The 26,304-nt window shown below is 36.4% G+C and overlaps 1 protein-coding gene across 2 annotated transcripts in view; it reads left to right on the forward strand.

Moving 5' to 3' along the window:
• The window catches only part of IDE (insulin degrading enzyme), a 68,432-nt gene that overhangs the window by 7,399 nt on the left and 34,729 nt on the right, over nt 1-26,304 (forward strand). For both annotated transcript variants that reach the window (XM_061349024.1, XM_061349025.1), the window contains exons 2-11: nt 2,565-2,749; nt 4,147-4,354; nt 5,184-5,353; nt 8,525-8,647; nt 14,167-14,279; nt 14,692-14,854; nt 15,457-15,549; nt 16,085-16,176; nt 17,735-17,815; nt 20,760-20,863. In XM_061349024.1, the coding sequence (XP_061205008.1) occupies nt 2,565-2,749; nt 4,147-4,354; nt 5,184-5,353; nt 8,525-8,647; nt 14,167-14,279; nt 14,692-14,854; nt 15,457-15,549; nt 16,085-16,176; nt 17,735-17,815; nt 20,760-20,863 (1,332 nt within the window). The remainder of the gene's footprint in view (nt 1-2,564; nt 2,750-4,146; nt 4,355-5,183; nt 5,354-8,524; nt 8,648-14,166; nt 14,280-14,691; nt 14,855-15,456; nt 15,550-16,084; nt 16,177-17,734; nt 17,816-20,759; nt 20,864-26,304) is intronic.

The following is a 26,304-nucleotide window of genomic DNA, read 5'->3' on the forward strand; positions in this document are numbered from 1 at the left end:
ATCCAGTAGAATTGTATGCAAGTGAAATGCAGTTAAGAACACTTTAGTTACTGATTTTCATCTATGAGAAGTGGTATCTAGTCTCTCTAAATAAATTTTACGCAGTATCTTAAGTTTAGTAGAGTATTTCGACTTTGAACGAGGAGGCATCTTTAAAATCATAGGCATGGATTATATCAGTGCTGTTGATGCAGAGAAATGGAGATGTTGCTGTACTTGGAGTATCCTTCGGTTTTGAATGGTTTCTGCATTTTTCCAGAGGAAGAAAGTCTATAGGTGCTCCAGGCAGGCTTAGCCTAAGTACAAGGTTAAACTAGTGGATAAATAACAGGTTTAAATGAGAGTGTAGATATTTACATTAAAATTTAGCATTTTGGTTACTGTTTAGTGGTTACATTTGATTGCACTGGTTTTTTAAAGGTAGTTCAGAGTGTGAGAACCATGTTCCTTCTAAAATCCATTGAATTGCACATTAAAGTTACTTGCTTAGAGACACTCAAATTCTGATTATTCATCAATGCTTTCTGTGTTCAGCACTTCTGTATTTTGTTTCTTTGTTGTTTTTTTTTTTATTTGGATTAGAATTCCTGCTTGTAATTTTGATTTTCTTTCATTATTATTTCTTTCATGTTAGAACTTAAGTCTATCTAAAAGTTCCAAAGTAAATTTTTGGGGTTTTTTTACTTATTTGAAAAGCATTCAAAGATCTAATGCTTACTTTACTGCTTTTTTTTTCACAATAATATCTTCTCCACTTTGCATTTTCTTCCTCAGACATAAATACAGTCTTACACAAACTTTCACTCTGCTACAGATAAAATCTTATTTTTCTGTATGTGAAACACTGTTTTTCACTGATTCTGCTGTAGACATTATGTTCATAAACTTTTTGTCCTTAACATGCTCTTAATAATGGGCTCTTTATTAGTCTCTTTGTAATATATAACAGCAACACTGATGATTCTGCATCTGCTGACTTCAAGTTGGCTGTTGTTTTTACTGTAGAATCACATGAATAAATGGAAAGGAGATAATCCAGAGGGACAGGAGCTCTCAGAACTGCTTCCTGTTTTGAGAATGATAGAGAATTTTAGGAAGGAGATTTTATTAACTGACTCCCATTTTAATTTTTACTTTTAAGCTGTAAATAAAATATGTAAACAGTTTTTTCTTTTCCAAACAAAGTTTTTTGTTACCCTATAACACTGAGTGTGCAGTTGGTTTGCTAGCTAGAGAATTAGTTAAAATGTTATGACTGAAGATCTGAAACAGAAAGTATATTGTGGTCTGTGCAGTCCTTCATGTTCCACATCTCATGTGGTCTTAAAACTTGGGTAAAGTTCCTTGAACTGTACAACCTGAAAATGGAAAAGTAAATACTGTACAACTTCTTGTTATCTATGAGATACCAACAAGACCATGGAGAATTTCTCATGCCTCTGTCTGTGTTGTGGTAGAATTACACTCAGATCTGGTTTTCTTTGTAAGAGAAATTAGTTCAGCAGTGACTAACAAAGCTTATGCAGTAAGTTACTTGGCAAGCAACATTTCACCACAGGAAAAGATTTGCGTTTGGCTGGTACCACATAACAGGCTCTGTTCTAATACCCTTCTGAGAAAACAGGGTTAGAATTCAGTAGCTCTTACATGCTGGAATAAACCACATGGTTGGCTTAGAGCGTAGTTCTTTGATTTCCTGTTTCTGGGATTTGCTTGTATTTTTGTATGTGTGTGTCTTTGTGGTTGTCGTCGTTGCCCCCCCCCCCCCCCCGTGTGTGTGTGTTGGTGTGGTTGTTTTTTATTTGCTTGCTTGTTTGTTTTTTTTCAGCCAAGTGGTTCTTCTCAAGCTTCCTAAGTATCCAAATCTGAATGGCTCACCTTTTCACTTGGCATTTAAAAAAAGTGAATAACCAGAGTTTATAATTTCAGATTCACACTTAGTTTCTTAGGATTTCAAAATTATGCCATTAAAGAAGCATGTCTCATATTATGTCTGTTAAACTAATAGAAGTTCAAACATGTGAATCTGTTCCTGCTTATCAGGGCAACATTACAGCGTGTTTGTATTTTTATGGCAAATGGTGCACCCTTTCATGCTGGAGTGTACCAATCCAGTGGTTTACTAAAATTTTGTTTATCTGACAGTTACAAAGTTACAACATTTATAACATAACCACCAATTCAGACACATTAAGTACTTTTCTGAAGCCTTGAAAGTACACCTGAGAGAGCCGTGTATGCTTCATTTAATTTAGTTTTTATCATAGTTGAATAAGGGGATAATATTTCTTTACTTTCTTAAATTACTGTTAGTATGAAACTTGAAACATTAGTTGCATGATCTACAAATGTATAATGTTGCTTGGTTTTTGGTTTGGTGTTTTGTGTTTTTGTTCTAACACCAATATCTTTCGGGATCTGAACTAAACTTTTAGTCCAGTTCTATGAGTTTTGTTCAGAACTCAATTTCTTGGTGTCAGTATTGCCCAGAATTCTTTATCATAATATTAAAATATTACCAGGGCCCATGTAAAAATAGTGACATTTGTTCTGCTTTCTTCCAGGTTTCAGACAGAGACAAACAACAAAATGAACAATCCAGCTATTAAGAGAATAACAAATGAAATTATCAAATCACCTGAGGATAAACGAGAATATCGTGGACTGGAATTGGCAAATGGCATTAAAGCTCTTCTCATTAGTGACCCCACAACAGATAAATCTTCAGCAGCACTTGATGTACACATAGGTATTTAATGCATGTTGTGTTCATTATGTCATTAATAAAATTGCTTCAAGTTTTGGTATCTTAATTGCAAATAAACTGGCAGGCATGGTATTCAGTTGGCAGCTTCACCTTTTATTGTCATTTAGAGTTTGTTTAATTCTTTGACACATAAAGTTGAAAATTATTAGAGTTAATTAAGTACTCTTACTGTACTTTCTGTTTACTCAAGTGTAGCTCAGTCAATAGAAAGACTTCTTTTAACCATTAAGTTTCATGTTATGAAAGATCTTTTGTAAGCAGAAAAGGGGCGGGTGTGAGTGCAATTATTTCAGACAGCTCCATCTGTTATGTCAGACTTTTTTTTTCTTTTTCTTTCATGTTAAGTTGTTGATGTGTAGAGGTGAGAAAATGCTGTAGTGCTGGAAGAGTTGGAAGGGCACTCCCTAACTCCAGTGATGCTTAGGTGTGCAAATAGAAACACTGGAAATAGAAGGGAAGGTAGTTACTTTGATTCTTTGGAACAATGGAAGCCTGTCTTAGATCTGAGGTATTTCTCAAGCTTGTGTAGTTTCTCAGTTGCTTGGAAAGTATGATGGGCACACACATTACATAAGGATCCTCTTGCTATGTTTGTAGTTGGGAATTCTGGCTGCCGTTGGTGTTTGGACAGAAATAGTAGAGCAGCTTTGAAAATTTCTGGCCTTTTTTATTATGGAAATAGCTGTCACAAGTCATTATCTCACTCAGAGGATGCCAAATGTGATTTTGTTAGGTACTATGACAGTAATAGCCAACTGCAGCATCCAGTTCCTGTACATGTACTGAAAGAGATGTATCTGTTGCCTTCATTTTTCCCATTGCACATCATTGCATACTCCAAAGCAGGTCACTCTAACTTCCACATTTCTGGCTTCCATTCTTGCACATCATTATTGTCTTTTAATCCATCCTCCTTTATAATTACTAGCTGGTCCTCAGTAGCTGCTTGCGTTCAGGCAATTACAGGTTATCAGTCATCCTATAAACCACAGGATAAATACCTCCTTAATTGTGGTTGTCAATTGCTGCCCTTTACACAGTGCAATTATTAAAGTCAAGGTATAGAAGTCAGAACACTGATCTGCCAGCTCTTTACCGATTATGAGTCATAGACTTCAACAGAAAAATTGTCTCTGTAAGTCAGTACAGGCTGATTTGGAGAGGCAATTTGCGACATTAATTGGTTCAGTTACTAAGCCTTTATTTTATTTTATTTTTAGGATTGAATTTAGTTGACTGTAGCTGCACAAGTGTCTGCTTACATTCACAGAACTGGTATAATTGCCTGAGGCAACACACTGTAAATATAAAGCACTTTGAAAGACTTAACAATTTAATATTACTTTCTGAATGGTTAAATGGAGTTTTTCCTCCTGCAGGATCCTTGTCTGATCCCCCCAACATTGCTGGGCTTAGTCACTTTTGTGAGCATATGTTGTTCCTGGGAACCAAGAAATATCCAAAAGAGAATGAGTATAGCCAATTTCTTAGTGAGCATGCCGGGAGCTCAAATGCTTTCACAAGTGGAGAACATACCAACTATTACTTTGATGTATCACATGAACATCTGGAAGGTGCACTAGACAGGTAAATAGATTTTTGTGATATGGGTGTACTTTGAAATTGTGTAAAATTTTGTGGGTTTTTTTTTTTTTTGTTATGTTATTAAAGAAATGTTTGAGGGTGCTATCTTTTGTTAAAACTGATACCAGATATTTTTCAGTACAAAAGTTTTGCTCAGGTTTTTTCAGCTAGCATAGTTCTTTGCTGAGGCAGTATTTTTGAAGTTCAAAGTTTGTGTTCACACTGAATGTTTTTGGCAATATTCATATTTCAATCCATATGGGAGACAGAATATGATTGTGAGCTTCTGCATTGTGCAAATACTCTGACTGTATAATCAAATACTGTGCTTCCTATAGGATCCTTATTTCATTGATAGCAAAAGAAGGATGAAGTCTAGAAATACATTAGGATGCCTTTAGTAAAGGGAACTCACTGAAATCTCTGCCTTTTGTGGGAGGGGACAGAAATTGAAAGATGTGTAGTCAGTGAGGTAAAAGTGGTTTTTTTCCCCTTTGGATTTTCCCCTGATGTCTGACTAGACTGACTTGATTTGTGAGATTAAAAGAGTCTTTTGCAGCTAAACTTCAAAACACTAGAAATGTTCAGTGTATTGATTATGATGTAAGCTCCTTGATCGTCATAGTACCTTATATGATGAATATATTGTTGTCTGCATTTATAAATAAACTGAGAAATACAATTTGTGAATCAATGTCAGAACTGTTACATAATTTATAACTTTTGCATTACAGAAATAATAGTTTGTTTACAGGAGGTACATAAACTTCATAGTTTTCTGTTACTGTTTATGTGCACTACTCTTGCCTTTAATTTAAAATTTTCTGTTTAGATTTGCCCAGTTTTTCCTGTGCCCTTTGTTTGATGAAAGCTGCAAAGACAGGGAAGTGAATGCTGTTGATTCTGAGCATGAGAAGAACCTGATGAATGATGCCTGGAGGTTGTTCCAATTAGAGAAGGCTACTGGAAATCCCAATCATCCCTTCAGTAAATTTGGAACAGGTTTGTCAGAGTATAATTATCCATCCATTGGAGTTCTGTGTAACACACAGTAGCATTGTTTATAAAAGATTGTTAAAGACAGACTGAAACAGTTGCCTTCTTCCCCCTTCCTATACAAGTTTATTATGGTGCTTTATCATATTTTCCACATCGTAGACCAAAGAGAGCTAGACAAAAACATAAGAAACAGAGTGATTAAAGACTTGCAGTACAGTGATGAAGCATCCGTTATGATTCTGATAATTACTGTAGTGAATGCTGTTTTCCTATGACTGGATTTGTCATAATTCGGTGCTGTTAAGTCTTTGTACATAACAAAGTGAATGAACTGTGTTTAAATTGTTGTTAGTCACATGCTGGTTTTGCTAGCTAGTATTGCGTTAGGACCACATGACAGTGGCTAGGTCAAATTGGAAAGATGAGCAAGTTAATGTAAAAATTACTAGTAAGGACATAAAACTCAAAATCTTAAGCACAGAACACAACAGTAGTAGGTGGATAGATAAAAAGGTCTTGGACAAATCCTGATCTTATGGTTGTAAGTTTTTTTTCTGGCTTTATTATTTACAGAATGCTTAGTAACAATTTAAACACCCAAAAACCTCAATTTAAAAAGCATTAAAGTAAGATGCTGTATTTATGGTCAAAACCACAAAAGTTCAGTGCTTTGGCAGAAGTTCAGTTTTTTATTTTTAATTTTTAATCAAAGTTATTTTCTACGTGAATTTGGTTTTGAAGCTATCAAAGTGACAGGGCTATTAATTCATGCACTGCACTGTTTGATCCTTGAGTATGAATGCATTTTGTGGCTGGGTTGGTTTGCTGAATGAATAGTTGATGAAAATATTTGGTACAGTAGGATGATGAAAGGGCAAATAATGGGCTGAAAGAGTTAGTTTCTTCCTCTGTCTCAAGAAAGAATTTTTGCACTTGTTGATGTAGGTCATAGTTGAGGAGCTGGTAGCCAGCTGCTACAGGAGCATGTTTGCTCTGTTCACCAAGAGAGACAGGCTCTCTGAAATTGGGAAACTGTAACTACATTCTCCAAACAGGTAAATTTGAAAATTTGGGCAGGCAAGCATCTGATGTACATTCTGTAATCTCTGCTACAGAAGAGATTATTTAATTTTTCTATAGCACTCAGAAAATGCAAGTGAAAGTTGCAGAATGTTTTTCTGCAATTAAAGGTTTTATAGCTGATACAAGTGAAATGTTTTCACGGGGAGAATACCTGACATGCTCAAATTCAGTAGCAGTAGTCATACCCACCTCTTCTTACATTTGATTCTGAAATTAAATTATAGCATGTAGCCTTCCTGTAGACCTGACTTTGCAGATGTAGAGCCCAGCTTTGATGGTTTTTATTTACTTAGAGATGACAGCTGTGGTAGGGTTTTCAGGGCAAGTGCAGTTGGCATCCTTCTTACTGTTCCCTTTTGACCAGTTGAAATGTTGTTAGTCTAGCAGAATACAGGAATGACTTCATTTGATGCTTCAGGTCACTCCTCGTAGCAGCCTGTTTTCCAGCAAACCTTCTATTACTCTTTGTCTGTCCAGAGAAACAAATTCACCTTAATCTTCTAGTTTTCTTGTTAGGATGTGCGGTTTGTCCCACATACCCTTCATCCATCTCCCTGAATTGATGCCTATGATGGTAATTCTTCTCTGTCAATACCTTCACCAGTGTCAAGTACTTTCCTAGGTACTTTTGCATTGTCTAGAGTCCATTTTCTTACATCTACAAGCCTCTTGCCTCTTAATGTACTCCAGTATTGTAACAGCGCAGTTTCTGAGCTAAAGCTTTAGCTTATTTTTGTTGTATTTTATTCTGTTTTGTTTTAACCTATGTGTTGATCTGTGGGTAAGAAAACCTACGTTTCATTTGTCTGCAGATAGTGAGGAATACAGACAAAAATATTTTAAACATAATACCCTAATTATGCTTTTTAGGTGTAATTAAGAATCCTTGCTTTTTCCGTATATGTGAACTTTGAAAATTAAAGGAATATATTGCTTCAGGCAGTCTCTTCATGATGTTTTGTTGACTGTTGCAATTCCAATTAGACTTGTATCTAATCACCAAACATCTGGACAATATACTTGTCATATATTATTTATGTAGCTCATTTTGCCTCATTGATTTGTATTCACTTACATCTGTGATTGTAGGATTTGTGCACCAGGCATATATGCATGGCAGACATGGTCTATGTCTTCTCTATCTCTTGCTGGTTTTTTCCTGTATGTACATAAGTCAACTTTTCTGCTACACTTTCTTGCCTTATTCTTCTTCCACATCCCTTGCTCTCTTCTGTGTCTGGTCTGGTTGTGGCTTAAGGGGGTTACTGATCACAGAGTTAACAAATAGAGTATTTGCACATCTGATCTGTAGATTCTGATGACCATTTTGTGTGCCCATGTAGTTGTGAGAAGTGGAGTCGATTAAAATCCAGTGTAGACTCTTTCTTCTTAACCTGTACTAAACATGAGTTCTGTTTTGATTATAAATATGGAGCATGTCCTTAGAATAAATTGTTGAAATCTTGATGTAAAAATTGCACTAATTAACAGGACAGTAATTTAACAGAGAAAGTTCAGTATCTCCTGCTTTTGGGCTTATTCAGGAGGAGTTGTAGTTTTCTTCCTCTCTAGTCCTATTCCCCTACTGCAGCAACAGCTCAGCTGTTTTTGAAGCAGAAGCTGAACAGTCAGAATTTACAAATAATATTTGTAAATTAGTAATTATATATTTAATTTAATATACTAGGCTATAATTTGTGTCACACAGTGCTACAAGTAATTTCACACAGTGATTCCTATGATAGGAGTGTGTATATTGGAGCAAAAACCTCCTGCAAATGTACTAAATTAAAAACCTCTGAATTAGAGCCTGGGCTTACTTGCTTTGAAGTAACTTATTTAAATTAAAATGATTAATTTGGGAGACTAAACCATCTTTGGTTCCTTAGGAATGTGCAGATTGAGAGTGGAAGTATTCATTGTCTCTGATGTGCTGAGACAGCACTGATCCAGCTTACTTATTATACATGGTTTGTTGTTGTTTGTTTTTCGAATTACTATCCACTTGGAGGAAAGCAGACTTACTAATTTATATTTTTCATTTGTAAATTCATAAACATCAAATGTAGTTAACTTCTTTTTAAATTCCAGGGAACAAACTCACTCTGGAAACTAGACCAACCAAAGAAGGAATAGATGTAAGACAAGAACTATTGAAGTTCCATTCTACTTATTATTCATCAAATTTAATGGCTATTTGTGTCTTAGGAAGAGGTGAGTTTTATTCTGCTGGTTGGTATTTATGTTTGAAGAAAATATAAGTGAATGTAAGTGTTGGAAAACCTACAGAAGGGAAGAAAGTAAAACTTGTACAGACTGACCAAACATAATTTTGTTTAGTGAAGTAACTTGCAATGTATGAATTTTCATGTTTGTAAGTGTACTGTAGGAAACATAAACTGAAAATTTTAAATCTATTATCAAGTCACCAGTTCCTGTCTTTGTATGTTTGTCTTCTGAAGACTGGCGCCTGTTTGTTTTCTGAGGCTGAGAGGGCTTTCTATACTGTTTTTGTATTTTAGACTTACATTTCCACTACAAAATTTTCTGTATTATCAAAGGATAAATCTGACCTAACATTCAGATAAAAAGGCTTTACTTCAGTTTACTTTTTACAGTTGCCCAAAGAAGTGGTAAATGCTCCATCCCTGGCAGTGCTCAAGGCCAGGCTGGACAGGGCCTTGGGCAATATGGTCTAGTGTGAGGCATACCTGCCTATGGCAGGGGGGTTGGAACTAGATAATCCTAATGTCCTTTCCAACCCAAGCTATTCTGTGATTCTGCTTCTGAATTAACTTAACAGAGGTTCCAACTGCTTACAATTTTCCATGGTCGAGTTGATATTTTACATAGGCTTGCCAAAAGCTTAATAACAGTGTCGAAAAGTGTTTGCTTTTTGAAAACTTGCTGTCAGACTGGTATTTGCATGGTGGTTTACAATAATGCTCGGATGATGAGCGTGAATGGAATAAAATTCATTAGCAAAGGGAAATCTTCTTTTACTACTCTCTGTTTACAGAATGCTGAGTATGAAGTTGCTTAAAAAAATGTACCTGTTTAATTTCAATCATAGCATATACCTGAATCATTTTTTATTGTAGATTTTTGAGGTGGGCAGACACAGTGAAGATTGTATTTATTAACTGAATCCGAGTTTTGTGCATATACTCACTACAGATCAGTTCCAGGCTCCTTAATTCCTTTCAAGTCTATTTATTATTACATCTCACCTGCTGTAACATCACACATTGATGTGACTATGGTGAAGGGTTTTTTTCACTGTTGCAAGCTGATAAGGAAAATGTGCTATATGTATTTTTTATTTCTATTTAAATGTGGGGTGTCAGTCGTGTTACTGGTAGGTATGCAGGCAATACCAATAGGCATAATATATGTCATGCTAAAAAGCCTTTTGGTAGTAGTGGAAATCTTCAAGTAAGCACTGTAACACTGATGAAGATAGCTTGTAAATATTTTTCAATATAGTGATTTTATTTTTATTGTTATTTAGGAGTGCTTCCCCCTTCTCAGGTTTTTCTTGTTTGTTTTATCTGAGCAAAATAAAAAAGTTTCTATAAAAATATTTATTAATTGAAGGTAAGTAGATAGTGATCAGAGTTTAAAATAATTGAATTAAAATTCTCTTCCTCATTTAACAGTTTTGTTTTGAAGGTTTCAAGGCATCTTTTTTTCAGCTAGTTGTTTACTGGACAGGCAATATTCCAGGACAGACAAGATTTGCATTTCAAATGTCAATAAAGTGTAAAAAATAGTCTTAAAATCTGTCCCTTTCAAACGTTTCTGCAGTTTGCATGTGTGTTTTTTTTTAATGGAAAATACTAAAATCATTCTCATGAAACTCCTGAATTTAAGTGGCTTTACTAGTCATTTTTCACAGTCAAATTCTTTCTGTTTGCATTGTGCTTGTAAATAGTTCAATGTTTAGAAAAAATAGAGCCTTCGAAACAATCTTTGGGACTTTTCCTCTCAATCTCATAAAAGAATTTTTTGAAAGGTAACTTGGGTTATTTGTTTGTCTGCCTATATACAAAATGCTGTACAACTACCCTTATTTGTTGTATTTAAGTGGTTGTTACTGTAATAGTGAAGTGCTATTTGGACAAAAATTGTATGTTATTTTCCCTGAGAAGACACTGTTATTTGTTCAAGCAGGAGAATTATGCAGTTACTTTCTGGAAGACTTTATGTTCACGACTGCTTTGGCTATTTGAGGGCTTGCCTCTACCATCAAATGTGAAAATTTACAAGTACTTAAAAATTACTTTCAGGGAGCTTCACCCACAAAAAGCAAACTGTAGAAAACAAATCTTGTTAGCATTATTCCATAAATTCTTTGCTGAAATATGTTACTATTAATGTAGCGGTACTGCCGATTAATACATAGTTAGAAGTCCTGTAACAAAAATAGGTTGAGTTGCGCACTGCAAGTCCCCCATGATCTGCCTCTCCGCTCCTGGGCATTGTGAAATAAATGGATGTCTAAAGTTGTGTGCAGCCTAATAGTTCTCTTGTTTTTCCACCACTATATATTATGTAATGTAAAACAAAAATGTACCAGTGTCAGTAAAAAGTGGTGGGGGAACCAAAATAGAATTTCTGTAGTAAATAGTATTAGATATTCAAAAGCTTGCTAGAAGTTAAATAATGGAATTCAGTTACTTACTTTTAGCTGATCAAAAGCAAAATTCACTGAGTAAGGTTGACCTGCTGGAAAGTAGTGAAGGGGAAAGGGACCTGGGGGTGCTGGTAGACAGGAGGATGACCATGAGCCAGCAATGTGCCCCTGTGGCCAAGAAGGCCAGTGGCATCCTAGGGTGCATTAGAAAGGGTGTGGTTAGTAGGTCAAGAGAGGTTCTCCTCCCCCTCTGCTCTGCCTTGGTGGGGCCACATCTGGAATATTATGTCCAGTTCTGGGTCCCTCAGTTCAAGAAGGACAGGGAACTGCTTGAAAGAGTCCAGCACAGAGCCACAAAGATGATTAAGGGAGTGGAACATCTCCCTTATGAGGAGAGGCTGAAGGAGCTGGGTCTCTTTAGCTTGGAGAAGAGGAAACTGAGGGGTGACCTCATCAGTGTTTACAAATATGTAAAGGGTGAGTGTCAGGATGATGGAGCTAGGTTTTTTTTCAGTGATGTCCAGTGACAGGACAAGAGGCAGTGGGTGTAAACTGGAGCATAGGAGGTTCCATGTGAACATCGGGAAAAACTTCTTTACTGTGAGAGTGACAGCACTGGAACAGGTTGCCCAGGGGGGTTTGTGGAGTCTCCTACATTGGAGATATTCAAGGCCCGCCTGGACAAGTTCCTGTGTGATGTACTCTAGGTTACCCTGCTCTTGCAGGGGGTTTGGACTAGATGATCTTCTGAGGTCCCTTCCAACCCTTGGGATTCTGTGATTCTGTAATCATAGAACAGCTTTAGCATGGTGGTTCAAATACAGAATTCTAAGTGGAAACTTTTTCAGTAAGAAGCACCCTGGCAACTGGAAATCTGACCTAAAGAGAACCCTCACTGTTGTTGTAAAGCATAAATGAACGTAGAATCATAAAATAGTTAGGGTTGGAAAGGACCTTAAGATCATCTAGTTCCAGCCCCCCTGCCATCGGCAGGGACACCTCATGCTAAACTGTGTCACCCTAGGCTCTGTCCAGCCTGGCCTTGAACACCACCGGGGACGGAGCATTCACAGCTTCCTTGGGCAACCCATTCCAGTGCCTCACCTCCCTTACAGTAAAGAACTTCCTTATATCCAATCTAAGCTTCCCATATTTAAGTTTTAACCCATTACCCCTTGTGCTGTCACTACAGTCCCTAATGAAGTGTCCCTCCCCAGCATCCTTATAAGCCCCCTTAAGATACTGGAAGGCTGCTATGAGGTCTGCACGCAGCCTTCTCTTCTCCAGGCTGAACAGCCCCAACTTTCTTAGCCTGTCTTCGTATGGGAGGTGCTTCAGTCCCCTGATCATCCTCGTGGCCCTCCTCTGGACTTGTTCCGACAGCTCCATGTCCTTTTTATGTTGAGGACACCAGAACTGCACACAATACTCCAAGTAAGGTCTCACGAGAGCAGAGGGGCAGGATCACCTTCTTCGACCTGCTGGTCACTCTCCTTTTGATGCAGCCCAGGATACAGTTGGCTTTCTGGGCTGTAAGCACACACTGCTGGCTCATGTTCATTTTCTCATTGACCAGCACCCCCAAGTCCTTCTCCTCAGGGCTGCTCTGAATCTCTTCTCTGCCCAACCTGTAACTGTGCCTGGGATTGCTCCAACCCAGGTGTAGGACCTTGCACTTGTCATGGTTAAAATTCATAAGGTTGGCATCAGCCCACCTCACAAGCGTGTCAGGGTCCCTCTGGATGGCATTCCTTCCCTCCAGCGCGTCAAGCAAACCACACAGCTTGGTGTCATAGGTAGAATTGCGGAGAGTGCACTCAATCCCACTGTCCACGTCACCGACAAAGATGTTGAACAAGACCGGTCCCAACACCAATCCCTGATGGACACCACTCATTACTGGTCTCCAGCTGGACATTGAGCCGTTGACCGCAACTCTTTGCATGTAGCCATCCAGCCAGTTCTTTATCCACCAAGTGGTCCACCTATCAAATTGATGTCTCTCCAATTTAGAGACAATGATGTCATGGGGGACAGTGTCGAACTCAGTTGTATTTTGCTGGCGTGGATAAGAATGGTGGTCTTTTAGTAGAACTACGTGCCATTCAGAAAGCTTTATTGCACAGTGACTCACCTCAGTTTGCATTGTTTTTTGGGGGTTGTGTTTTAATTCTTAGGTGTTTTTTTTCCTGAGCTGTTCTCTTAAGTGCAGGAGCATACATGGGTAGGAAAGGTTCTGCCGTCTAAATTCAACTGGGATTCTAAATCGAACAAGGTGACTGCTTTTTTAAATCTTTCAAGGATTAAGCTTGTACTTTGAGCAATCCAAGAAACGCCTACCCTTGAAAGGCGTGTGCTAAAAAATTTGACGGATATGTCTTTCTTATTTTATTCTCACTTTGAGAAGGGCTCCAAAATGCATTTGTTTAAGCAGATAGCTATTTTGAAGGCAGTGTTTCAACATAAATGATATGGGTCAATTTAGGTGAATTCATGCAGAACATTAAATTCTGTCTGTCTGCAAATGGACTTCCCGCTCTTTTTGGAGAGTAGGACTGGAAGTAGAGTAGATGTTAAAGTTGAAGTGCTTAAACAGGTCACAGATGTGTGTGAAATCTTATGGCACTGAGGACAGATGACCCTGGCTCAAAGAGTACATGAAGTACTGGAGGTGAACTGAGGCTGAAGAAAATCCAAGTTTTGGCAAAGGTGCTTTCACTCGGAAAATTTGCAGCTGCGATACCATGTGTGTTAACCTTTTTCTGGAATGTTTATTTTTTGTAAATGTACAATATCTGATGTGTCTTTTCTTTGGTTCCAGCTTAGCTTCATCAGTAAAATTTAGATATGTTTTTTCTGGTTACTGGATTTATTTTAATTATGGTTGAACCTTCCTTTAATAACCACGGTCCTTGAAGCATGTTATAGTTCAAAGTTTGAGTATTAATATAGATTTCCTTTTTAAAATTCATAATCATCATACCATTAAAACTGGCTGTCTGTAGAATTCATGTCTCCCCCAAAGAATATACAAAATCCAAATTTGCCAGAATCTTCAGATAACGATTATGCTTTTTCTAATGTTTCTTTATTCTAGAATCCTTGGATGAGCTGACTTGCTTAGTAGTAAAGTTATTTTCAGAAGTAGAGAATAAAAATGTTCCTATACCAGAGTTTCCTGAACATCCTTTCCAAGAAGAACATCTCCGGGTACGTACAGAGATACATCTTCCATCAGGATTGTATATCTTAAATGATATTTTTTCATGTTTCAGTAGTGCACTGTGCACTTCATTACTTTCTTATCAATGTCCCTGTTAAGTTCCATATTTATTTCTTAATTTTCCACCTACCTTTCTTTCCATGCTGAGTACAGTATTATGTAGTTTATAGTAAAGGTTGTATATTTGGTTGCAGCTGTAAATAAGTGAGATAAGTCTTTTTTTGTGTTTGCATTGTGAATGACTGAAGTGTTGCCCTAAGTTTTACTTTCCAGATTTTGTTGATATGTTTGTAATAAGATATCTGTGCATGTGTGAAGGGAACATATGTGCTCCTGAGATGAATAAAATAATGACAGTTCCCTTTTGTTTATGGATCTCCTTGTTTATTTCCCCCTCAGCAACTTTACAAAGTGGTACCCATTAAGGACATTAGAAATCTTTATGTCACATTTCCTATACCAGACCTTCAGAAGTACTATAAATCAAACCCTGGCCATTACCTTGGTCATCTGATTGGGCATGAAGGCCCAGGGAGTCTTTTATCAGAGCTTAAAGCCAAAGGTAAGTCCTTTGAAGGTAAAGAATTAAAAATTAATTTATTAAACATTTTTTTGAAGCTACAAGTCACTTAAAACTGACTTCCCTATGTTAAATTTAAAGCTTCCAACTGTTTGAGTAGTTTGGGTTGTAGGTAGTTTTGCGCTATATTTTTGTGCTGTGGTGGGTAAGAATAAATAACAGGCACTCTTGACTACTGTAGCTATTATTTCTTGCACTCTTCTTTATCTGGCCTTATTTACAGGGTTATATGAACTTCGTCATAATGGTCTTGGCCCTATTCTGTCACTGACTTAGAGAATACTCTCAGGTCCCTTAATATCTGGAAAAGAAGAGTATACCTTTCACTATTTATCTGATATGAATATCACTTCATATTACTGTTTGCAACTAGAAATAAATTACCCAGTAATCTTGAGTTTGTCATGTCACTCTGAGCAGAAAATCAGATAGGTGACTTGTATTATGTTTAACTTGCATCGTTGCTGTAGGAGTTAAGGAAGAGGAGAATGTGTAAAGTAGTCAAAATGTAAAAAGAAAAAAAAAATGTAGCCTATATTGTTACAGATTTCTTTATGTAATATATTTTCTTTTTTATTTCGTAGGATGGGTAAATACTCTTGTTGGAGGACAGAAGGAAGGTGCTAGAGGTTTCATGTTTTTCATCATTAATGTGGACTTAACAGAAGAAGGACTTTGTAAGTGAAGCACTGTCAGCCTTCCTTGTTATTCCTGAACTGATGGGTTTGTGTTTGTATCCAAAGAGACTTAATTGTGTTTATAGGTTAAAAGACAACTTATTTTAATTAACTGGTTGTTACTCTGTGTTTAGATCTCTGAGTATGCTAGCATGCTTCATCTAACATAAGAAACCAACTTAGTTGAGGTTATATTAAAGTATTTCATTAAATATTTCAAAGTAAATTTGTTTAAAAGAAAAGCTGTTAATACCTGTGTGTGCTACTTATTCATGCTAGTTAGACCTGAGTTAAATTATATTATAAATCAGTATCTTAACATAAGACATGTTTACTACAGTTTTCAGAATTAGCTGGGAACAAGTGTATGTCTGAGGAAAAAATGTTTAACTTTGTCAGTGGGATCACATATGTACTTGAGTATCTTGATATGTTGAGATGTAATTAAAAATACAAGCTTGCATGTTTGTGTTCATCAGAATTTTTTCTTTGTGCAGAACTGAGTGAATTATTAAGCAAGTCTTTTTCTTTCCAGTGCATGTTGAAGATATAATTTTGCACATGTTTCAATATATTCAAAAGCTACGTACAGAAGGACCTCAGGAATGGGTTTTCCAAGAGTGCAAGGTAGAGTGATTGGTACTTGAAATATGCGTTTGTATTTTTAGAGTTTTGGATTATAAGTATTAACAGATTCCTTGGCTGTGGAAATAATCCTTAATAATTGTATGGTAAAGTTTATTAATTTTAGAGGTGCAACATGACACAAATGACAAGTACATTCAGAACATATTGTCTCAATGTAGTTGTGGAATGCTCTTATGGAGCCGTGAGCTGATGTTTTATGATAGCATAGTGGAGGCAGAGAAAGAAAAATCTTAATCTGTCCACAGGGACTCTACATAACCTTCCTTAGTCTTCACTGAAGGTGGAGAGGGAGAAACATTTGCTGTGGAGGGTAAGACTGAACTGGAAATTGAAATAGCTGTTGTTCTACCCATCTTCTTTCACGTGTCAAATCATATAGTTGAGACTGTAAAGGCAGTAGGACATCAATCTGCTCTTTGTTCTCTCACCTTTTTGAGAGGTGAATTAAAACTTTTCATGGAATACTTTGACTGTACACTTCAGTCTTTGCAGAACTGTTCACGCTTCTTTTGAGTCTGTGTGGTTCTGTGTGCACAGAGCAAAACATGTAAAGTATCCTATTACTACACTCCTCAATGACTGTAAAAGTGTCATTTTTGCGTATAGACTTGTTGGTTCACTACAAATACTTGGTTAAAGAGTTCTTGTTCCGTCTTAGCTTTATTTGGTGAAAACTGTTGGGTATGTTCCAAGCGCAGGAATTCTGCAGATTCATTAACTCTTCTTGCATTTTGACACTGTATACCTGTAAAAGAAGTCTCATTACCCTCTGCTAAAAGTCCTAAAGGAATTTTTTCACTGCCATTGTAAGCAAATACAGAATTTTAAAGAGGTAGTTCCATCCTCCTATCTCATCGCTGTGTTTTTCCCTTGCTCCTCTTGTAACAATCCAGATATTCCTGAGGCTGTGAGGTGAGTCAGCAAAAGCTAGCAAACCAGTTGGAAAATAACCTTTTGAATTTATTTTCAGCTGAATTGTTGAATGAGTGAGTTTCACAGCATGGTTTCAGAGGAGGATGGACTGTCCTTTTCGTTTGCATTATAGTCCTAGATCTCTTTAATTCACTCTTGCCATTGAATTCTGAGAATGATGTGTTCTAATTCTGTGGCTAAGACAGCATAAAGAAACACATTTCTGTCTCTAAATGTACCTCTCGGTTGGCTGACAAAAGGAACAAAAGAGGGAAAGGCTTCAATTCATTAACATAACAGTCATTGCACTGGAACGCTATGCATTGGTTGTATCAAAATCGGTGTGTTTTCAAATTATCGGGGAATTTAAATATCTGAGCTTTGAGACAGATCTCTACTATGAACAGGATGTACAGGACTTGTATAGCACTTCACATTGTTTCTGAGTATTGTGCAACTTGAATATTACTGAGAACTTTTGTGTTAGATACCTGATTGCTGTAAAATGGCTACAACAAAACTCTTTTTTTTTTTTTACTTTATAAAAAGCAATTAAGTGCCAATAATTATTCTTAAAATCATCCTTAGTATACACTTTTCAACCATTTCCTACATTGTTTCCTAGGATCTAAATGCTGTGGCATTCAGGTTTAAAGATAAGGAACGACCACGAGGTTATACATCAAAGCTTGGAGGAATGTTGCATGTAAGTGATTGTTTTTTGGTGTTTGTTTACAATACAGTAATCATCTAGTGCTATGTTTGATTATACTTCTAGTAAATACAGGTGTTTGCAAAGGTCCCATGTACTCCTGGAGCTTAGGAAGTTAATATTATGCTGCACAAATCTTAGTTTTCGCAGTCAGTAAGTGAGATTTCCTTCAGTCTTTACTATTTTATACTTCTGTGATTGGTGGAACTGATTTTACAGTAACTGGAGTTGCCATTTGATCTGCGTCAGTGTTTCTTAAGACACGTGCCATGTCATTCCGTGTCTACATCTAAATGTTCCCTAGGGAAACATCTAAATGTTCCCTAGGGAAATATTAGAAAACTAAGATTTTATCATCAGTACAACCACTATGTTTCTAAATGTTTCTATAGTTAACAATGTTGAAATACTGCAGTAAGCATAAACATTCATTTTAAGAGGAAATTAGAAATGTTTGACTCTTACTAATGTGATCATGTACTGGTACTGAAAGAATCATGTACCTTATACTTAATTTTTATACTTCTTGCAAAATTCAGTTCCCTCATTTTGCACTAAAGGAAGACTTAAGCAGGGTTTTTTTGTCTAGTTAAATTCTTACTTCTGTGCATTGCAGCCATTCTTCATTGCACAGCTAATGTCTACATCTACTCAGAGGCATTTTTGATTTTTTGGCCGGAATTCCTGTTAATGCTCCTACACCTTTAATATGTAAAGTCTAAAATAACAATCTTAAACTTTGATATTGTCTTGGTGTTTACTAAAAAGCATTAGACAACTGAAATAATTTAAACGGGTATTTAAAGGAGCTCCTGTTTGTCTCTTGCTTTTGTTGTCAAATACATAAAATCTCTTTAACAAATGGACTTCTGAAACAGTCTTTCAGTGGTCTGTATTTGTTGGATCATTCCCGATTACAACTGCTGTCTCCAAAAATCAGGCCAGGAAGTTGCCAGCAGTGTTCTAAAGAGCAGGGTATTGATTCAGGAGCTTTTTTTTCCACTGCTTTTTGTTTGCTGTGCTTTTCAGTGTGAATAGTAATTCTGATTCTGCTGTTAGTTGCTTAAACACTAATGGAAAAAGAACTTTTCTAGTTCTCTTTATTGCCTCAAAATCATACTAAGTCTATACTTAGAAGTAATTGAGCTAGAATTATTGTTTGGTGATTTCTTGCACTTATGAATATCACTGTTTTTCATAACTTGGACATGTGTGTAAGTTAGCATGAGTAAACGTAATGTCATAGATTGTTATGTATTTACCAAAAAGCTTTACAAAAACTTTTTACTCGACAAAGCAGAAGTTAATATTTAAAACACTTTTGTGCTGGTCTAAGGAGTTGCCACAAAGGCCTTGCTGTCAAATTGTATTTCATATTTGTCACGTGTAGGCTTGATGCTTTCCAGGTAATTGTTTCCTGTGCTCTTTCTTTTGTTGTGTTTTGTCTCCTTAGTTGTATTATTTTAAAAATCTTATTTCAATCTGATTGTCGTATCTAGATGGATTTAGTCTGTTTTGGTTTATTTACATTATGCTCTGACCTTGCTGAAAAGTAATCACAGAATAGTTGAGACTGGGCCTCTGGAGGTTACCTTGTCCAATCCTCTTGCTCATACAATGCAGAAATAAAGTAACCAAAGAAAATTTATGTTCAATTCCACTTGGTGAGCAGACAGTGGCATGTGTCTCTAAAAGAAATAAACTGTAGATTTCAGGTCTCTAAATCTGTATTGTCCTGATAATTTCAGATCAGAAGAGCATTAGAAGAGATGACTTAACATCTCCCCTTCAAGTTGCTTAGTCTGCTTAGCTGTTTATGCAGAATGTAGTTAAATTTGAATTCATCAGTGTACAATTAATCTTTTAGGATAAACCTTTCAAATTCTGGATTTTTAACATTCACATTTGAATTTTTTGTAACACAGGTTTGGTACATTGCCCTTCGTCTCCACACCTTCCCCCAGCCCTTTCTCTTTTCCAGAATCTTTTGTGTGTTATATTGTGTTCTGGAAGTCGTTCCACTGTAGTTGTTTGTATAATGTATGTAATTCAGAAAGCCATTTTATAATAATTCTGGTCAAAAGTACAACTGTATGGCAAACTGCAGGTACTCAGTGCTTATGTCATCTAGTGGTTTTCCCATGCTAAACATTTATCAATGAAGTTTTCCTATCAGTTATATTAAGAATTTTTGGAGGAACTTCGAACTGTTTTTTTTTTCTTCTTGAATTGTGACTTACTGTAAGAGATTCACAGTTTGATCCTAAAAAACCCCACTAGAATTATGTATATCTAAATTTGCGTTATGCTGTCAGATAACTGAAATATACTTTCCTTTCAATTACTGTAAACAAAATTTTGAATTCTTAGAGAACGCTAAAAAAAACCCTTAGTGGTTTGTTGGTTCTGTTTTTGTGGTGGGTTTTGTTTTTTTATAATGGTGATGGGTTTTGTTTATTTGTTTTGTTTGCAGTTTGGTTTATTGTTTTGTTTGTTCTGTTTTGGTTATGTTTCATTTTTCCCAAATGCACGTTAATGAGTACTTTGTGTTTTGGTATCTTTGAAAGTATCCTCCAGGGGTCAGCATTCGCCATGTTCTTTTTACTTCAGTTATTTCAAAACAGTGTTTAAAGGTGGGTGACTTCTTATATTGGGACATAAAATATTTCAAGAGAATGGTAATATGTGGTACATAAAATTACCTAATAGAGGAGAAATGATTGTGTAGTTTCACTACTTCTTCATCTTGTTTAGTTTTAAAAGAAAGATTTTAAGACATCTATACACTTATAAATTTAAATGACAATGCTAATACAGATTTTGTGACCAGAAACATACACTTTTATTTCCTTTACAAAACAGTATTTCTTTCATGCTTAGTTTTTGTTTAATTCATTTACATGCTTCTGGGCTTATTTATATATTTATTTTTTTTTAGTATTACCCTATAGAAGAAGTATTAGCTGCTGAATATTTGCTCGAAGAATTTAGGCCTGATTTAATAGAGATGGTACTGGATAAACTGAGACCAGAAAATGTTAGGTAAGTGAAACTGCAGTAACTTGTATTTTAAACCAAACATTGTAAGAAAGCATATGAACTAATGGAAACACAAGTTCTTAGGTGTTTCTTACAACTCCAAAGTAAATGTTGCTGAAAAAGCTGCTTGTTCTGTGTGTTAATATCTCTGCTCCCCATTGAAAATAAACACTGTAATAAGAGTGCATGCAGTTCTTCCTGTTCGGACAGAAATGTCCTTTCAGTCCTTTCTGTTCAGCATGTCTTCCCCAGACTAGTAGGCAGACTGAAGATAAGGGAAGATTATGTCAGGCTTAGCAAGGATATACAATTGAGAGTCATGGAAATGGGGCAAACTTAAGAAACAAAGAGAAGGTTTGAGTCAAAGAGCCTGTGGTAGGACAGGAGCAGAACTGATGGGACCAAACCTGAGGGAGATAAGCAGCAAAACTTCTGCAGGCTTTACTGCATTAAAGCCTACAAAGGGCAAAGAAATGAAAGTTTACCATCCTATCTGTGAAAATAATGTCTCTTGGGATATTTTAAAATATGAAATCAGTTCCTGTAACACAGAGTATTGTGTGAGAGACATTTTTGTAATTGTTCATTTAGAAAAAGAGGTGGATATTGGAAAGAGAGGTCAGGTCACGCACTCAGCTAAATGTGTAAAATATTGAATAACTGTTTCTTAATTGTTCTGTGCACTGAACCAGGCAGAGATTGAGTAGGACAGTATGTAAATTGGTGTGTGTTTATATTTGCATGTATAATGTGGCACAGTCAGTTACTAGAAGGTTGCATGGGTAACAGTTATACTAGTACTTTCTGGCCTGATTTTTTTTTTTTTTTCCTGCCACTTGGTTCTTTTAATGTATCTTTTTTGTATATTGTAATATTAAATTAGTGGCATTGAGAGATTATTAAAATGGATGAAAACACAGAAACAAGCTCTTACTTGTGATTCTCTGTCAGTCTTGCTGTATCTGAAGACAGCATGTTGTAAGCCAGGTATATGATACAAAAAAATAATAATTTTGGGGGGTGTGTCTTTTTCTGCATGTGTTCCAAACTGAAGTATTCAGTCAGTGTCGGTTACAGAAAGACAGTGAGGCATGCATTCATATACTTGTGGAGTTTATATATTTCAGCCTTCTGAAATTACTGTGAATTACTTAAAAGTTTGGGCATGAATCTTCACTGTGTTTGCACGGCAAGATCTGTTTGTATATTCATTTGATTTAAGATGCATGATACTTCATTTTCAAACGATGGTATATTTCCAATACTGGATAAAGTAGGATAAAATTGGAACTGTATTTATAAATGTCATGTGGTTCTGGTGTTTCTATGGGTATACAAGTAATGATAAATTAAGTGAACCTGCCTATGTCAGTCACAGTAGTTGCCATAGTAATTAATGCCCTTTAAAGAAGAGCCTATATCTTTGTGTGTGGGTGTGCATCTCATGTGTAATGTGTGTGGGATACTGCAGCTGAAGCTTGACTATTTCCAGACCATATTTTGAACAAACACTACTTTAAAAAAAATTCCAGATTCTCTTTCCTTTTGTATTACATACGTCTATTTTGAATGCATTTTCATGTTCAAGGCCAGGTTGCACGAGGCCTTGGGTGATATGGTTTAGTGCGAGGTGTCCCTGCCCATGGCAGGGGGGTTGGAACTTGATGATCTTAAGGTCCTTTCCAACCGTAACTATTCTACGATTCTATTTTGATCTACTCCCCAGCTTCCTGGAAATTTGGTACAAGAGCTTACCTCTAACGCAAAGGCTGGTTTTAGTAACTAAAGAGAGAATATATAATTACTTCTTCTCTGAAGAAAGCTTAACCTAATTCCACATAAATTTGAACTTGTAACTGGTTTTATAATTGCTCACAAGATATATGTAAACCATTTTTTAAATCCTGATTTAATCCTGATTTTAATACTGATTTAGTAAACAAGCTACAGGTGCTTTATCAGCTGTGATGTGTATTACAGCTTCACGTAAAATGTGGCTCTTAACTTTGCAAGAAAACAGTCAATATTGACTTAGGGAAGAATACCTTTCATAATTAAATCTGGTCTTTGTTATTAGCCAGAGAACTTCCAAAGCATCTGGTCGCTTAAGTTTTCAAAAATTGCTAGAGGAAATTAATGTATGCAAATACATTTATATACTCTTTAAGGTTATCAGAAGCTGCTGGATGTCACAGACATCAGGTTTCTGTTACTTCTGTTGCTGGCTTTGCCAGCCTTTTCACCCTCCCTTCCAGCTGACAGCACTTGAGCATAAAGTAGCCATAATTAACCTTGTTCAAAAGTTATTAGTGTGACAAAGGAAAGTGTAGAGAATGCAGGCAGAGGGAGAAGATTCAGGTCTACACGATGTGGTCGGAAGCACAGGAACAGCTGTGACATGTTTTAGAAAAGTAGTATGCTACATGCTGTGGTTTTTTTTTCAAATATGTAGTTTCATAATGTTCTTTAGTTAATATAAGCCGATATTTTCACTTGCAGTTGCAGTCTTGCATTCCTCTTTGTCCTTGATTAAAAAAAAAGTGGGGTGAGGGGGAAGAGTAAGATGAGCAAGAATGTTATCAGAGAGAGAGAGGAAAAAATATATGGAATTTAGCTGTTACTTGAAACACTAGTAACCAAAGAAAGTAATTGTTTACTATTATATGTATCTTTATTTCTAGTTATTTTGTAGGGTTACATCAGTTTTGTCTCATTTGTCAAAGTGACTTGATGGGAATATATTTAAGCTTGGTAGTTGTGGATTAATTTTAAATAAAATGATTTTTTTCAAGATGGGACACATCTAGAGCAAATGCCAACTGAAGATGATCAACTTTAGTATTTGAACTGGGAAGCATTGATCTTTCAGATAATGGAGATAGTGTTTTCATCGTAGCTTTTCAAATTTAACCTGTATGTGACTTTTTAAATAGCAAAGTGTAGTGCGTTTAGACTGGAGAGGCGTAGTGGGGGGGGTGTTTTGGAGGTTAGTTTGATAGAATAGGTATGCTTTTCTATACAGGAAGGCTTCAAAGTTTTCATAATGGAAGAGTGGTGGTGGTTTGGTTACTGAATAAAGCATATCGTCAGAGAGGGATGATCAGTTAGCAACTTCTGTGTATGTGGGTTTCCATGTATTCTTGGGCTTTAAATGTCTTGGGTCTCACCGTGCTTTCTTCTAGCTTGTTGTTACTGTGCTTTCGTTCTGGCTGCTCAAGAAATGTGTTTAATCTTCCCTCAGGACTAACTACATTGCCTCTTCACCTTAGCTGGCATAAAAACCAGATTATAACGATTATGTAGCTTTAGGCATTTGAATTGAGAAAGCTAAATATTGGGGTATAAAGAGACTTCCGAAACTGGAATATGTCTGGTTTTATGGGCTCTTCAGTGTATTGTTAAAGAAATTGTAGCTTCCTTTTGTTGCATAGATTTTAGTAGGGCTTAAAGATAGTAAGTATGAGCAGGTTAGTTCTCTGAAGCTTAAATAGCCACAGCTATGCCTACAGCTGTCCTGTTAAAGCTTAAATATAAATACATACAAACTAGAGAGGAACCAAAGACTGATTAAATGCAGTTTGAACAGTGGAATTCAGCAAAGTACTGATACTGTAACATGGATTGAATGAGGCCTGCAGGAGGCCTGTAATGATGTAACAGCAGGCATACTCTGAGTTTGAATGGTATATGGTCAGACTAATGATAAATGTATTATAATGTGTAGACTAAAACCGTGCCAGTGTTTGCTATTGCCATAACAACTATACATTTACATCTTGGTTCTCTTTTTGTTCAGATTAATTTTCTTCTCCAAAACTATAGCAAAATAAACCCAAATAAATAATCAGAATTTAAGATTGTGCCACGTTGCTTTTTCCTATTTCTCTAAATGATACATTTTTTCAGTGTACGCTCACAAATTATAGCTGTGTTTCTGTGTATCTTCTATGATAATAATGCAAGCTGTTTTTTCTCAGGTATAAAAGTCTTAAGTCCTTTCAATTTTAGTGGGAATTAAGTGTTTATATTCAGGGCATTAGGTGTTTAAAGATCTGAACTAATTAGGCTTTTTTCATATGATTAAAGCAAAATACTAACTTATATTTAGTACTGTATTCCTTCTAGACACATTTTAAGCACTTTGAATTTAAAAGTAGAATGAAATGAACTAGGATTTTTTTTATCTTAAAATACTGCAGAGTGTAGTAAAATACAACAAGAGATATAGTTTTAGAGTATCTTTTATTTTAAATTGCTGTCAAGGTAAAATATCTTGGGGGAGCAAAAACCCCAGCAATGTTAAATATTACTGAAAGTGTTATCATCCATGAGGATGATCAGGGGACTAGAGCACCTCCCATATGAAGATAGGCTGAGAAAGTTGGGGCTGTTAAGCCTGGAGAAGGGAAGGCTGCGTGGAGACCTCATAGCAGCCTTCCAGTATCTGAAGGGGGCATATAGGGATGCTGGGAATGGACTCTTCATTAGGGACTGTAGTGATAGGACAAGGGGTTAACGGGTTAAAACTTAAACAGGGGGAGTTTAGATTGGATGTAAGGAGGAAGTTCTTTACTGTGAGGGTGCTGAGGCACTGCAATGGGTTGCCAGGGGAGGTTGTGAATGCTCTATCCCTGACACTGTTCAAGGCCAGGTTGGAGAGAGCCTTGGGTGACATGGTTTGGTGGGAGATGTCCCTGCCCATGGCAAGGAGGGGTATTGGAACTAGATGATCTTAAGGTCCTTTCCAACCCTAACTGTTCTATGATTCTGTGATTCCATGGTATGATACAAAGATTCAAGGCTCTTCTGAAAGAATGAGTTGGGATTATAAATGCTAATAAAAAGATCCCCTTGTGGTTTACTTTTTTACTTACATCTGTATCTGTGTGCATCTAACAATCCAGTAGGTTGTTTTCTTCTTTTGTCTTTGAGCGAATTCTACAGACTAATAAAATACTGTGGACATGTGCTTTTAAATATCTATGTGTGTTCTGGTTACCCACCATTTACTGATACTTATGTTCATATTCGCCTTTCTATTCTCCCTTTTAATGAAAGAGTTCATATGTGCCACATCATTTCAACTTTGCTGTTGCTATTTATCTGTTTTGTTTGGTGGGGGTTTTGTCCCTTTTGTTTTGTTTTTCTTTTTATGCCTTGTGTAATTTGTTTCTTACAATGGCCCCATCCCCCATCCATGGAAGTATTCAAGGCCAGGTAGGAGGGGGCTTTGAGCAACCTGGTCTAGGGGTGGATTTCCCTTCCCATGGCAGGAGGGTTGGAAATAAATGATTTTTAAGGCCCTTTTTAAGGCCCTTTCCAACCCAAACCACAGTAGGATTCAATGATTTTGAATTTTTCTTTTGTATAATGGTTTTATTTGTAATTGCTTATATATCTATATTGGGGTAGCTGCATTCACAGTGAGAGGCTTCTGTTCAATG

The sequence above is a fragment of the Neopsephotus bourkii genome, unplaced genomic scaffold (genome assembly GCF_033783945.1).
Source record: "Neopsephotus bourkii isolate Nb327-2 ecotype Australia unplaced genomic scaffold, CSIRO-AGI_Nbou_v1 NB_379, whole genome shotgun sequence".
NCBI lineage: Eukaryota > Metazoa > Chordata > Aves > Psittaciformes > Psittacidae > Neopsephotus > Neopsephotus bourkii.